At 57.3% G+C, this 14,823-nt stretch overlaps 2 protein-coding genes across 2 annotated transcripts; one reads left to right on the top strand and one right to left on the bottom strand.

Moving 5' to 3' along the window:
• The first annotated feature begins 4,814 nt into the window (after positions 1–4,814).
• CLDN4 (claudin 4) lies at positions 4,815–6,485 on the top strand. Its single transcript, XM_079946212.1, has one exon. It carries the CDS (start codon positions 5,038–5,040, stop codon positions 5,665–5,667), a length of 630 nt encoding a protein of 209 aa, XP_079802338.1. The 5' UTR covers positions 4,815–5,037; the 3' UTR covers positions 5,668–6,485.
• A 963-nt stretch (positions 6,486–7,448) lies between these two features.
• Positions 7,449–11,554, bottom strand: METTL27 (methyltransferase like 27). Its single transcript, XM_079945830.1, has 6 exons — positions 11,515–11,554; positions 11,077–11,203; positions 10,396–10,524; positions 10,047–10,182; positions 9,582–9,674; positions 7,449–7,804 (listed from the first exon to the last, which is right to left on the bottom strand). The coding sequence occupies exons 2-6, from the start codon at positions 11,197–11,199 to the stop codon at positions 7,542–7,544; spliced, it is 744 nt and encodes a 247-aa protein (XP_079801956.1). The 5' UTR covers positions 11,200–11,203; positions 11,515–11,554; the 3' UTR covers positions 7,449–7,541.
• Positions 11,555–14,823: the final 3,269 nt, after the last annotated feature.

The following is a 14,823-nucleotide window of genomic DNA, read 5'->3' as shown; positions in this document are numbered from 1 at the left end:
CCCGCCCCCGCTCAGCCCCTCCCTCTCTCTGAACCCAGCTCCATCCCTGCCATCCCTCCATCCCATTCCCAGAAGTGCCTGGGCCGTGGGGCTGCAGCCAGCAGCGTGGCCTCGCTTCTCTTCCTTGGAGATGCCACCCCACCCCACCCCACCTTCTCCCTCCATGTATGTGGGGAACCAGGCCTGTCATTACCCCCTCCGGGGCCAAGTGGGGAGCGTGGCCACCGGTGTGGGCTGCCAGGCTACGGGCAGGGGGCTACCCACTCAGCCCAGGGCCTGGCCTCCACTTCTGAGCCCAGGGCCCGTGGCTTTCTAGGGCCTGGACTGGGCCCGCCGGACCCCTGTCAAGGCGGCGAGAAGAATCTCAGTGGACTGAGTGGGCCTTGCTTCCGTGTTTTCACGGAGCATCCCACTGCCTCAGAGGGAGATGTTGTCCTCCTTCCCCGGATGAGGAAATTGGTTGAGAGAGTTTAATTCTATTGCCCAGTGTCGCAGAATTGGTAGTGACAGAGCTGGGACTCAACCCGGGGAGGGCTGGGGTCATCTCAGAAGAGAGCCATAAAAGGACCACGACATTCTGCCCCAGATTCTGAAAGTCCCAGCCTGGGGCCCAGCCCTCCCAGCCAGGGCTGGGCCTGCCCTAGTGAAATCCCCACTGTTGCCAGAGCCAGCAGGAGGCGGCCAGTGCATACCGGCCCAGGGTCTGGAAGTGACCGCCTGTTTGCTGGAAGCATCCAGGAGATCTTCCTCCTGGGACCATCCAGGACGATGGCTCTGAAGTGACTCGAGACACAATCTTTACACTCACGGAGAATTATGACACCCCACTGCAGATTATTCACTAAAATTTAAACAAATTTTTAACTTAATGACATTGTCTCTGGTTAAAAAAGAACAGGATCTTAACTTGTGTCTGTGGGCAGAGAAGTTAGTGAACTCCTGCAGAAATAAATCGTTTTGAGCCAACTTCCAGCTAGACTGATTTCTGAGCTGAGAGTGAGGCTTCTTCCTTTTTCTTTTTTTTTTTCGGAAAAGCCATTTGGTTTTTTTTTTCTCGGTACGCGGGCCTCTCACCACTGTGGCTTCTCCCATTGCGGAGCACAGGCTCCGGACTCACAGGCTCAGCGGCCATAGCTCACGGGCCTAGCCGCTCCGTGGCATGTGGGATCTTCCCGGACCGGGGCACGAACCCGTGTCGCCTGCATCGGCAGGCGGACTCTCAACCACTGCATGACCAGGGAAGCCCTAGCCATTTGGTTTTATACAGATCAAAACGTATGTTTGGTGGGGAAGAATAATTTTAAGTTGACACCTGGCCTTAGAGTTCCTGGTCCCAGCGGAGAAGAGTGAAGGGTCCCGGGACTCGGGTCCGCTCAGCCCTCAGAGATCCCTCTGGCCGCCTCGGCAGGGGTCTGGTGGACCCGCACAGACCAGAGAAGGACAAAGAAGGCTCAGATGGCAGCAGGGCGCCTCAAGGTTGGATGCGAGACTTTATCTGCCACTTTCCCAGGGACATGCAGGGAGCTGGGCACAAGGCTGTGTGTGTGTGTATGTGTGCGTTGTGATCAAAGACTTGGCTGAGCCCCTGGGGCCCTGGGGACCAGGGTCTGAGAAGTCCCAGCTCCCCTTCGGTGCGAGGGTAGAACCAGAGCTGAGGGCCTGATGCTTTGTGACATGAACTTGGCTCTTTCCTCCTCACGGTCCCAAGCTTTTCAGCTCGCAAAGCACTTTCACATCCTCGTCTTATTTCACATCTGTCTTAGATCGGGAAATGTGCTAATGTCTTCAATTTACAGAGAGAAGTTGAGGCCCAGAGATGGAGCTGGCTTCCCCCGAGGTCACGGGGCTGGTGAGAGGGTTATGGGCGGAGATGGGTGACCTGATCTGGCTGGGGAGAGCGCTGTCCTTGATAAAAACCAGCGTGTAAGATACAATTCTATTGGCGTCAAATTAGTGTATGTTGGGAGAAAGAAAAAGAAATAAGTGCTAACCCTGCCCTCTCAGCCCCCAAAGCAAAAGTCATGAATGGCAGACACACTAGTAAAGTGTCACAGTGAAAGACTGTCTAAGCTGTTGGGAGGACCAGGCCCAGGGAGCCAGAGTGGGTGTAGGAAAATTGTTCCGGCTTTGCCGGTGTTTTTCCTGCAGCAGGTGCGTGGGACCCAGCCAGTGTCTCCTGGCGTAAATGAATCCTCAGCAAATATTTCTCCAGCTCCACTCATGTGCAGAGGGCTCACAGCTCCCCCAGGACTGGCTCCTGTTTCTCCTTCACACCTGAGCACCTCGAGCTCCACCTGAGCTCCCCTGCCCTGGGCCTGCCCTTTGCCTTGGGCCCTCTTGCACCTGTCCTCCCCCTAGCTTTCAGCCCCTCCCCTGCCTCTGAAGTGCTTGGCTGAGCTGGGCAGGGAAGGACAGCTTCTTAGTCACTTCTGTTGGGCCACAGGTGGAAAGCTCTAGGGCCTGTGTGCTCCCCCTCCCCCACTGCTGCTTCTCCAAGTGCCAGTCGGCTGTGTCCCAGAACAAGAGCAGGAAGTTGAGGGACGGGCGTGTAGGGGGTGAGTGAGGGTCTCTGTAGGCAGAAACCTTACTGAAGGGCTGGAATGACCAGCCCACCCCGTTCTGGGCAAGCCCCACACGGCCCTCCCTGGGCCTCAGTTCACCCATCTGTGCAAAGGCAGTAAGAGTCCTTGCCCTGCTTAATGATAGGCAGGCTGTGATGAGGTCACTGCAGGGAAGCACTTATCGTCCCTCTGGAAGGGCAGTATCTCCGTTGCTCAGTCCACAGGCCTGTTTGCGTGCTGTTCCTCGAAGCCTGGTAAGGAGAACGCCAGGGAGGCGTGGTCCTGGCAGGAACTATTCCTGTTTGTGTTGGTGTGTGTGTCTGGGGCTGAGGGGGAGTGGGGGAGGGCAGCTGGGAACCGGGATAATGCCTCCTGCCTTGTTGAGCACCTAGTAGGTGTCAACCCCTGCGCTGAGCTCTGAGGCTGAGTATCTATCCTTCAGGAGCCCCCAGCCTTGTAGGGGAGACCGAAGTGTTTACAGTCAACCACAGTACAAGGACCTCAGTTTCCCCATCGCGCTAGCTTATTCCTGCCAGCCCTATGGTTCCACAGGCTGTCAGCACGTTTTAAATAGCTCACAGAAAGCTTCTACCCAAATCACCCACACAGGATAGCTCTCTTTCTCGGGAAGCTCAGGGACCACTGCCAGGGTCAGATTAGACACCCAGCTGCCCCAGGGCACCAGGCACGGGGCTGGACAATGCTGGGGGCTCAGGGATGAGCTCCCCAGCACGTGGGGAAGAAAGGGGGTGGGGTTCCCTTGATCCAGCCAGGATGAGCCTGGCCATTCTCTCTCCCCACCACAGTGACTCCTTCCTTTAGGTTCCCAAAGCCCCTGCCCTGAATCAGGCCCTTCCTAATCCTTGCCCTCTGCCCGGCTTTCACCTCCATCCTGTTTCCAGAGACCCCTTTCTCAACCTGGCATCCGATGCCCTTGCTGGTCTCACAGCCTCTGTGCACAGCCCAGGGCTCCGAGATGCCTGAGGCAGAAATTTCTGGCTCTTTTCCTCTGGCCCCTCCCCCACTACCCCGTCTCTGGTCAGACTGGATTCCTCTGAATCTGTTCTGGTTCCCAGAACTAGCTGCATCTCCCCACCTTGGGCACCTTGGCGCTCGCCGTTCCCTCTCCCTGAAGCTCTCCTTCACCTAGTCCTGCTGTCTTGCCCAACTCCAGAGGGCCCCGTCCATGGCGATTTCTGTCATCAGTGCCTCTGCAGCACAACCCAGTTGCCTGGAGTTATGCCAGGCAACTCCCTTTCCCTGTCAGGCCCCCTCCCAGGCACCACCCCCGACACCCCAGCTGAGTTTTTCCTCCCCTTCCGAGTCTCATGGGACTTTGCTCCCATTCTGGCTTTATCAGAGGACGGTTCTGTGTATCTTCACTAAGTAAACACCTGTTTGCTGGACTGATGTCCCCAGGGTCTGGCCCATGGCTTTCTCTTGGTGACCTCCCCGACCTAATTCTGGCCAAGCCGGCTTTGCCCCAGCAGAAACTGGCTGAAACTTCTGAGGTTGGGGGCAGGCTTCCTTCTCTCTTTGGCCAAAAGGGCATCACCTCCGAGACCCCTCCTCCGGCAGGGCTGGGAAGCCAGGTGATGGTGGTGAGAGATGGGGAGGGCACGTGATGGACCCAGGAGTCCGGGCCCCCCAGCTCCTTGGTCCTTAAAACTGGACCACATCAGGCCAATGTCCAGACGCGGGTAATGCAGATGCATGGATGGCGAGACGCTTAACAAGTAATTGTCAGGCCAGTGATGCAGCTGATGAGGACTCTGACATCAGTAATCATGGTGGGGCTGCTCTTTGATGTTCCCAGGACTCTATCCTCAGACCCTCTCCCTGAAGGTAGCCACCTTCCATCCAACCACCCAAGCCTGGAATGAGGGAGCCCTGGGGTGTGGGAACCCTGGTCTTCAGGCCCCAAACCTGGCTGGGCCCGGCTCCCCGCTCCGGCCCCCCAGGTATGTCCAGGTGTTTGCAGGCTGTGACTCAGTGTCTATCTCCCGGATGACCTCAGCACGGGCCTGGGGGCAGGGGGAAAGGGCAGTTTCCTCTGAGACTGGCTCTCCAGCGTGGTGACTCAGGGGCCGAGGGTTGGGGCCTGAAAGTTCTTTTGTTGGCAGGCTCAGGAATCTAGAGAAACTGGTCAGGGGGCGGCTCCAGGGACTGAAACCCCTCCCTCGGCCCCCGCCCCTCCCGCGGAGCCCTATAACCGCTCCAGTCTTTAGCCTGAGAGCTTGCGGCAGCTGTCGGCAGGAAGGAACTGGTTGTGTTACACTCTGACTCTCGCTGGGTTTGTGCCTCTGACCCTCAGGAAAGGCACCCGGAGCTGCTCCAACTGGCTTTGCCTCTGGACTTGCCGTGAAAGACCTCCCTGCGAACGCTGAGTGTTCATCCTCGGCACTTGGACTCCTACAGCCTCCAGGGCCGGATCCCCACAGCCTTCCAGGTCCTAGACCCCAGCAGACGCTAAGCTATGGCTTCCATGGGGCTGCAGGTGATGGGTATCGCTTTGGCCGTGCTGGGCTGGCTGGGCGCCATACTGAGCTGCGCGCTGCCCATGTGGCGCGTGACGGCCTTCATCGGCAGCAACATCGTCACGTCCCAGACCATCTGGGAGGGCCTGTGGATGAACTGCGTGGTGCAGAGCACGGGCCAAATGCAGTGCAAGGTGTACGACTCGCTGCTGGCGCTGCCGCAGGACCTGCAGGCGGCCCGCGCCCTCATCGTCATCTGCATCATCTTGGCCGTGCTCGGTGTGCTGCTCTCGGTGGTGGGCGGCAAGTGCACCAACTGCGTGGAGGATGAGAGCGCCAAGGCCAAGACCATGATTGTGGCCGGCGTGGTGTTCCTGCTGGCCGGCTTGCTGGTGATGGTGCCCGTGTCCTGGACGGCCCACAATATCATCCGCGACTTCTATAACCCACTGGTGGCCTCGGGCCAGAAGCGGGAGATGGGTGCCTCGCTCTACATTGGCTGGGCCGCCTCTGGCCTGCTGATGCTCGGTGGGGCCTTGCTTTGCTGCAACTGCCCACCCCGTACCGACAAGCCCTACTCTGCCAAGTACTCTGCCGCCCGCTCCGCTCCAGCCAGCAACTACGTGTAAGGCGCTACCGTTGACTCTTTTCCTTTCAGCTTTGTTTCTCCCTGGACTGAGCTTACTGTGACCCCAGGATGGCCTGCCAAGCAGAGACTGAGCCAGGCCGTTGGCCAGCAGCCCTCAGCCCCTCCTGGCCCTGTCGGACATTTTCTCAAGGTCACCTCCAACACTAGCAAGGATGGATGGAAAGAGACTCCTGTACCACCCTCCTCGGAATGGCTGTGGATACGGGGGGCTGGCTCCTGCTGGCCCGGACAGCTCAGCCCTGACTTTGCTTGGGCTCTGCCTCTGAGTGGGTGTTCAGCGGACCATGGGACTATGCCCGTGTTGATCACGGCCCCCTTCTTTGATCCTCCCCACTCTGTCTGCCAGCATCCTCTGGGTGGGTCAGCGAGCGCTTGGGCTGCGCCTTGCCCATGGAAACCTGTGGCCACGAGAACGGCCGCCTTGCTCACCCACCTGCCCTTGGAGCATAGTTGCCGAGCAGAGAGTGGACGGACAGGTTTAGAGGGGAGGGGCAGAGGTGCTACAAACTGGTTTGGGTAGTGGTGGGGGAGGGGGCTACATGTGGCCCAGGCTGCCCACACCCCTTCCAGCCCCTGTCCTGCAGGCTCCGAAGAAGGACCCCGGGCCCCTTGAGACTGGCCACCTCTGGATCCTCACTCCTGCCAAGGTCATTGGAGAGCCTGGGAGAGGCAGGGGGAATGCTCTTTCTCTGGTCCTAACCCCAGGAAGTCCTGGGGCTTCCCCCTGCTGCTACGTGGTTTCTGTTTTGTAATTTAAACTATTTGTCACGGTAATTGCTATTATTTTCTACAATAAATGGGACCTGTGCACAGGAAGACTGTATCGTTTCTGATTTCAGCTGCGGAGGTGGAGGGGAGGGCAGGGTTGGAAGCCTGGGCAGGGGGGTGGTGAGGGGCAGGACGACCGTGTGGTGGCCAGGACCAGAAGACTTACAAAACTGGTTCTGGGGAATTGTGAGACGTCGAAACTGGCCCCGAGCTTTGGAGTCACCTTGCTCAAGCCCTCCATTTGTCAGAGCGTAAAGCCCAGGACCTTAGGAAAGTGCTGGGGACTGTAGGAGGGAGGAAAGACGAGAACAGCCAGCCCTGGGGGATGGGCCACCTGCCCTCCCCTCCTTTTGTTCCAGCTCCGTCTGGGCCTCCAGGCTGGTCTGCTCACCCCCCAGGTCCCTTCTCCCAGCCTTTGCTCAGGCTGTCTCTGCCCTCAGCCTGGAACGTCCCTCTTCCTTTCTCCACCCTTCTGAATTCTAGTCCCAAAGGCTCAGCTCTGCGCCTCCTCCTCCATGAAGCCTTCCCTGGCTCCTGTCTGGAGGCATTATCACCAGCCCTGTTCACATCCCCACCTGGTGCTGGTGCGGACAGTCACCGAGGCCCTTTCACCTGCCCAGCTCTGGGGCAGCCTCCAAGCTACGCCCTGAGCCCCTCGGCTCCGCGTTCCGATCCCTTTAGAGATGAGGAAACCGAATCCTGGACACGTGAAAGTGTTTGGCCAAGGCCCAGATGCGTGAGCACGGGTTCCTGGTCTGTGAGTTAGAGGGAGAGGGCCCTCCACCCCAGGAGGGGTCAGAGTCACATCTGTGGCCCTATCGTGCCTGGCACAGGGACAGCCAGGGATGGGGCCCCTCTCTGTCCTGTTTCTTCTCTTCTGTCCTCCATAGGGACAGATGTCACTCTTTGCAGGGGTGAGAAAACCGCCGAGCCAGAGCTCTGCTGCCGCTTCTGGGACTCATTTAATAGGCATAGCTCTCCTGAGGGGCAGGGCTGGTGCAGCGGCCTCGTTTTACAGGCAAAGCAGAGGAGGCCCAGCCATGGGCCTGGCCAAGGCCTCATGGAGGCTCAGAGGCCAGCTGGGGGCTAGGCACTGGGCCTCACTCCCTCAGCCTGGGCTGCCTCCTGCTTTCGGTACAGGTAGACGATGCCGGAGATGAAGCCGTCGCTGTCAGAGGTGCCAGGCCCCACCTCGAGCTCGGAGGTGGCCAGTTCCCACTGGTCCACAGGCCAGGCCACCAGGCGTTCCCAAGCCCTGGCCTGCTCCAGCCTGGCCAGGGTGGCCTCCAGCGCCTCTTTGTAACGCAGGTTGGATGGGTTGGTCCTGGTGGTCAGACACAGCAGCCCACCTGGGGAGGGGTGGGGAAGGAGCAGGCGAGTGAGGGAGGGGCAGGAGCCAGGGACAGGAAGGTTGTCCCCTTCCTGCTCACATCCTCAAGGGAGGAAGTTCTCCCAGCTTTGCCCCCGGGCCAGCCTTTCCCACCTCCAAGCCCCTGGTGCTCACTGATCCCTCCCCCAGGAATACCCTCTGCTTCCTCAGCTTACCAGCCTCCTACACACCTTTCAAGGCTTGAGTGTCCTTTATGCTGGGAATTTTTGGCTGAATTCCCTTGACAGAGGGGGCTCCCTTCTCACTGTTCACCCAGCCCCTCTCCTGGAGGATATGGCTGTGTCTGAATGCTCATGGGCTTTGGACCTTGGGCAACTCCCTTCACCTCTTGGAGCCTCAGTTTCCCAGCTTGCAGGCATGGTTACCCTGTCTCACAGGAAGGCCAGCACAGTCAGTAAGCACTGGCTGAATGAATGAACGACCTTGTCACTCCAGGTCTTCTCCAGGCACCTAGCGTATGCGGGCTCAGATATACTCAGGAGAGACAGGAGTCTGGAAGGCTTCCTGGAGGAGGAGGTAAGGAGAAGCAGGGTGCTACCGGCAGAGAGGGGCTTCGTGAGAGGAAAGGCTCTGAAGCAAGGAGGCTGTGACATGTGGGCGGGCAGTCTGGCCGGCTGAGGGGACTGGGAAGCACAGGCTGGGCGAGGAGGTCTGGTCCTTACTTGTTCAGGTGATGGGAGTTTCCTGCCCTCCCGAGCCTGATCACTACCTCTCTCTCTGATGCCACCAATGTCCCTGCATCTGTCAGCCTCTGCGGTTCCCTGAGGATGAGGCCTGCCTAGACCTGTCTCGACTTAGCCAGAGCCCCTGCTGAGCCCAGCAGGGGTGAAGGGGCAGGGACCAGATGCAATCTTGCTGTGATGGGGCACCTTCGGGGCTTCCAGATCCTGTCCTGCAGCCAGGTCTGAGCCTCGTGGTCCTCACACGCCACCACTCTCCTTTCTACCTGGGACTTCACTTAGGCTGTGTTCCTGCGTGGACTGCCCCTCACTCCCCATCCCAGCTGTCCCAAATGCCTCTCTTGTCTGAATTCTCAGGGCATTGAGCACCCACAGCCCTGTGGGCCCACCTCGGGCTTGGTCTTTTTCCCCTGGTCCCTTTCTGGGGCATGTGGGTTGGGTGTGTACCTTCTCCCCAGGGCAGAAGCAAGCACGGGGCAAGGCACACAGTAGCAGCACAGTAAACACAACCCTCACCTGCACATCAGCCCCACTTGTGGAATTTATAGAAAAGCACTCACATCTATCATCTCACCTGAGCAGCCCCATTTCACAGATGAGGAAACTGAGGTCACGAAAGAGAAAGAGACTCCCCCTAGGTTAGTGCGGAAGCTGGAAGATGAGGGAACTCAACGGAGCCCCTACTATGTGCCAGGACTGAAACACAGGCCTTACAGACACTACTTGACCCAATTCTCACTGTAATCCTACGGGGAAGGGACTGTGCCACTCTGCTTACTGATGAGGAAATAGAGGCTGGAGAGGAGAGTGGAGTTGCTTCTGGTTTCCCAGTGGATAAGAGGCAAGCTGGCAACCTGCCCGCCCTGCCTGTTTGCCTGGGTCTGTTGATGGTGATGGCTGCAGCCGAGCCTGGGACGGCAGCTGTGGCTGGGATGCCAGGCTGTGTGACCCTGGGCATAACCCTACTCTCGCTTGGCCTGAGGCTTTCTGAGGCTTGCGTCTGTGGGTGTGGAGAAGGGAAGGTGCCTGCGTGTGGCTGGATGGGCTGCTTCTCACCTGGCTTGGTAACCCGCAGGAGCTCAGGTAGGGCACTGCAGGGCACCTGGCCGTCACTGAGGGCGCCCACCACCAGCACCGCGTCGAAGGTCCCTGTGTGGAGGTGCGGACATGGCGTGGTGGTTTGTCTTCAGTGTGGCCTCAGACCACCCTGGGGGAGGGTGCGCATGACAGGGCCTGGGGAGGGACCAGGCCTGCCACTGGTGTCTGTGGGACCCAGATCCCATGGGGGATATGGCAGATGTGGCCCAGTCCTGGACTGAGGTCGGATCATGGGACGGAAGTTTCGGAGAAAGCGTCTCAGTGAGGGATTGGGGGGCTCGAAAAGAGAATAGGACTCAGCGTGGGAGGGGGCTTGTGGAGGGCTAGGCAAGGGGGATGGAGTCTTGGCAAAAGAAAGGGGCTACGTCAGGTGGGCTTGGTCAGAGGGTGTACCTTCGGGTGCTGAAGGGGGTAGGGGAGTACCTTCAGAGCTGGGTAGAGGCTCCTGACCCAGGGTGCAGAGGCTGAGGCGCTGGTAGAGGCCACGGGCCCGGGCCTGTTCCAGCATCCCTGGGCTCCCATCCACCCCATGCAGCTGGAGGAAGCCCCGAGCCTGCAGCTGGGGTGGGGGGACCCAGTCACAATTCATACCTGCCGCCTCCCACTTAGGTCCCTGCACCTCGGGGAGGACAGTGGTCCCCGCAGTGGATGTAGCCCAAGTGTTTGGAACCAGTGAGTCTGAGCAGGGAGGCGGGGATCTGGGGCCTGGGGTAGTAGGAATTTTGAGCAAGTGGGGGCTGAAGGGAGGGCAGGAGATCTAGGGTGGTCTCACCTCTGCAGCCACTAGGCCAGTACCACAGGCCACGTCCAGGATCAGGGCAGCGTGGGGTGGACCTGGAAGGGCTTGGGTGAGGCAGTCCACTGCGAGCTGGGGAGCGCGGTACTGCAGGGCGGCCACATCCTGGGGACAGAGTGCTGCACCAAGAGCCACCCCGTGCCCCAGTGTTTGGGGGACCTCCTTTTGGGTGGTCTAGGAGTCAGCCCGGCCTAGCTGTGTGCATCGGGGGCCCAGGGCCTGCTGGGACTACAGTGAGGGGAGAACCAGGTATGAGGTGCTTTCCTCTGTCAAGGGGCGGGGACTGGAGAGTAGCCCTCAGCCCACGGCTGGGGTCTTTTCTGTGGGCCTTGGCATGGCTCTCTGCTTAGTTCATACTGACCCCTCAGTGGCACCTCTGCCTGGACTGCAGTCCCAGGGTGGGGATGTCTGGGCCCCTGATCTCTAGGGTCTGCCAGTCTGGAAGATGGGGCTGGTGAGAGGGCAGGGCCACTGTGGATGCGCTGAAGAGGAGCCAGTCCCAGAAGAGACAGGACTGCAGGGCTGCACCCAGGTCTTACTTCCCTCTCACATTCGTTGCCCTGCGATGATGCAAGGCTCACTATTCCGGCTTTACAGACACGCAAACTGAGGCCGGGCAAGCAGATGGAAGCAGAGGTGAGGACCCGGCCGGTTTACCTGGTCATAATCCGGAGCCCATTGGTCATAGAAGTGAAGCTTGTGGGCCAGGTCGGTGATGCCATGCGAAGCCCCCACTCGCGCCCGCACCTCGGGCAGGCTCCGGCCCTCTTCCAGAGCCATCCTCCTGTGGGACACGGCTTCCGTGTCCTGAGGCCCACCTCAGTCTCACCTCCCTCCCACCCATCATGCCCAGCAGAGGAGGCTGTCAGGAGGGGGCCTCTCCCGGCCACCGGCACAATGCAATCCCATTTCACTGGGGGTGGGGGTGGGGACACTGAGCGCAGGGAGGGCGAGGCTGGACACCTGGGGACTCAAGGCTGCTGGAAGGGGTGTTCCCCTCGGCGGGAGGGAGGACCTGCCCCACCTCCTTGTCGGCCAACGCGAGCGGGATTCCGGGTGGAAGGGCCCCTTAGGTGGTAGGGGTTCAGAACTCACCACCAATCTGACACGCCAGCGGGGTGGGTGGGCGCTGGAACTCGCGGAAGGGCCTGTAGGCGAGCCTGGCCACGCCCCCACCTCCCTCGATGATTGGTTTTCTGCTAAGAGAAAATGTCCAATCAGAGGAAAGCGCTGGCAACTCGCCCACCCCTCCACCACCAGCCAATGAGCTCAAAGTTCTTGGCCCGCCTTCAGTCCGGGAAGATCCCAGAATCTTGCTGAGAAGTTTGGAAGGTATCTGGGTTGAGTAATGTTCTCTGTGCCCTCCCGACTCCCGACGTCCTTTATGCTTCTCCAAAGCATCAGCTTTTAGGCAGTAGGAGCCTCAGAATTCTTGCGGACCAAAGAGGGACCTAGGATTAGCCTTCATTTTTAGAACAGTCACCAAGATCCATGCAAGGCTGTCCAGTAGAACTTTCTTTGGTGATGGAAATGTTTTATAAATACACGCTGTTCAAGTGGCTGTTGAGCGCTTGAAATGTGCCTAGTGCTGCTGAAAACAAACACTATAGGTTGGGACTTGAAGCCAGTCGCACTTCAGATGGGACTTGAACCCACAATCTCTGGCTTAGGAGGGGACTTGAACTCACAATCTCCCTGGTGAAATCACATACCTGGTCTCAGGACTTAATGAAGCTCAGGTTCTTTATGTGTTGTTGCGGAAGGAATTCAGCAAGAGGCAAAGTGATCGGTAAGAAGTGGACTTACTGAGAGTGATACATACTCCATAGACAGAGTGTGGGCCATCTCAGAAAGTGACAGGTTGCCCTGAAATATGGGGAGGTTAGTTTTCTTTTTTTTTTTTTTTTTTGCGGTACGCGGGCCTCTCACTGTTGTGGCCTCTCCCGTTGCAGAGCACAGGCTCCGGACGTGCAGGCTCAGCGGCCATGGCTCACGGGCGCAGCCGCTCCGCAGCATGTGGGATCCTCCCGGACCGGGGCACGAACCCGTGTCCCCTGCATCGGCAGGCGGACTCTCAACCACTGCGCCACCAGGGAAGCCCGGGAGGTTAGTTTTTATGGGCTGGATAATTTCATACGCTGATGAGTGGGGGGGATATTCTGACTATCTTGGAGGAGGGGTGGGGATTTAATGGTTGTGCCCTGCCCCCTTCCTGCCTGTCTCAGCACTGAGGAATGAATTTTAAAATTTATTTAAATAATTTAAACAGCCATCTGTGGCTAGTGGCCTCCGAGTTGGACAGAGCAGGGAGCCTTGCTACTCAAAGTATGGTGCACAGACTTGCAGCACCTGCATCAGCATCATTAGCTTGGGTTGCTCCAGGGGAGGACCTTAGGGGAAATGCAATTATTAGAAAAGCAAATTTGTTAGAAATGCAAATTTCTTGAGTCTTATCCCAGGCCTATCGAATGGGGTGGTCGTAGGGCCCAGGGATCTGCTTTTTAACAAACTCTCCGGGTGATTTCTATGCAGATGAATTTTCAGAGGCACTAGCCTAGAGAACCCTTGTAGGGGATTGAAGTGTGGTCAGGCAGTTTGGGAGACTGTTGCAGTTAGCCAGGCAGGAGGTTGATGTCCAGGGTTGATGATGCCATTCGTAGTGGGGGAACCCAGGAAGAGGAGTAGGTTTGGGGTGAAGAGGATACTAACAGTTTGGGAATGTTGACTTTGAGATGCGTACTTGAAGATGTCTACTTGATGCCAGAGTCTTGAGCTCAGGAGAGAAGCCAGGCTGGAGACAGATTCAAGGTCATGAGTACAACCTGTGGTGAGTGAAGCATCTGGCACAGGTGAGATTGCTCAGAGAAGAGAAAGGGGAGGGGAGAGCCCTCAGGATCCAGCTTGAGGACCTCCAACACTTCAGTGTTTCAGAGTGTAAGCAGATCGGTTAGGGGGTCCCCAGAGAAAGAGAACCAGGAATGGTTTTCTGGACAGAAGAGAAGCCATTTTGTGGTCTAAGCCTGGCCACAGTGCTTGCCCTTGAACAGGTCTCAGTAACCAGTGATCTTAAAGGAACAAAGGAATGCAGGAACAGAGAAAAGGCAGTCAGACAATAGTGCAGTGATAAAGCAGAGTCCTAGTTCATCCTCAAAGCATGTACATAATAATATATCTTTGAGTTCTGTGGGAACTAAGGCCCCCACCCAAGTGGAGGACAACAATGACCCTCTAAATGACCAACTAAATGACCAACTAAAGCCTGGACTCTGTGGGCCTTTGCTCCAATTCTATGCTGAATTCTCCTCTGCTCAGGCCCCTTCATGAATATGCGTATACCGTTAGCTTAAAACTCCCCCAATTTTGCCATTCAGGGAGACGCTGCTTTGGGAAAGATCCCAGGTGTCCTCCTTACTTGCTGCAGGTAATGAATCCTTCCTTCTTCCTATCTTTGGCTTGGTTGTGTCTTTTGTCTCAACACCCGCCAAGAGGTGAATCCAGTTTTCAGGTAACAAGAGGAGCGTCTAGCAGTGTTGAAGAAAACCCCGAGAAAGTAAGGATGCCAAGAACAGAGTGTTTCAAAAAGATGGGGGGAAAAAAAAAAGAAAAAGGACTTTCCTGGTGGTCCGGTGGTCGGCATTCCCAATGCAGGGAGCACAGGTTCGACCCCTGGTCAAGGAACTAAGATCCCACATGCCACATGGTGTTGTCAAAAAAAAAAAAATCTGCAAAACAAAAAGATGAGGGATGGCCCCGATGTGCTGGTAGGTGGTGTAAAATGAGGCTGAGGAACTGAGCACTGGATGTAGGGACATGGAGACCTTTGGTGGCTGAGGTAGACCCTGATAGCGCACACTAGTTACCAAGTTTGCCTCTTCTCCCTGAGTTAGACTCCACATCCCAGCTTCCCTTACCTGTAGGTGTGGCCGAGTGGCCAAATTCAGGCCAATAAACTGCGGGTGGTGGTGAAGTGCTCCATTTACAGACCTGGACCATAAACGCCTCCCATATGACCCTCTGTGGAGTGGGCTCTAAGCACCCAGAGGAGAGCGGGTCTGTAGACGGAGGCGTCTGGAGCCCTAAATGATTGTGGAGAGCCATGCCCTCCCCACCAACCTGCACTGCACGGTAACATGGACAAAAATAAACTCACAGTGTTAGGCTACTGAGATCTTAGGATTTGTCTATTGCAATAGCTATTGTCATTTCCCTTAATGACCTTGGCAAGAGCAGTTTGGGGGGAGTAGAGGGAGTGGGGGAGACCCAGATTTCAGCTGTTATCTGTGTAGGGGAGCAAAACTTGCCACCCCAAAATGTCTCTTTGGCATGTAGATTATGTTGAGCTGGAAATGATGACAGCCAAAAAGACTCAGAAAGAAACTCTTTTTAAAAAATCTGTTTTGTTGA

Source organism: Stenella coeruleoalba, assembly GCF_951394435.1.
Source record: "Stenella coeruleoalba genome assembly, chromosome: 15".
NCBI lineage: Eukaryota > Metazoa > Chordata > Mammalia > Artiodactyla > Delphinidae > Stenella > Stenella coeruleoalba.
The sequence above is the reverse complement of the archived record's forward strand: the minus strand, read 5'-3'. Positions and strand labels throughout refer to the sequence as shown.

What these genes read in the sequence shown, in the direction of transcription:
- CLDN4 (XM_079946212.1), top strand. Translation starts at nt 5,038, where the DNA reads ATGGCTTCCATGGGGCTGCAGGTGATGGGTATCGCTTTGGCCGTGCTG.
- METTL27 (XM_079945830.1), bottom strand. Translation starts at nt 11,199, where the DNA reads ATGGCTCTGGAAGAGGGCCGGAGCCTGCCCGAGGTGCGGGCGCGAGTG. An exon ending in GGGCTCCGGATTATGACCAG is followed by an intron (nt 10,525 to 11,076) that starts GTAAACCGGCCG and finishes CTCTGTCCCCAG; the next exon opens with GATGTGGCCGCCCTGCAGTA. An exon ending in CTGGCCTAGTGGCTGCAGAG is followed by an intron (nt 10,183 to 10,395) that starts GTGAGACCACCC and finishes CCCCCACCCCAG; the next exon opens with CTGCAGGCTCGGGGCTTCCT.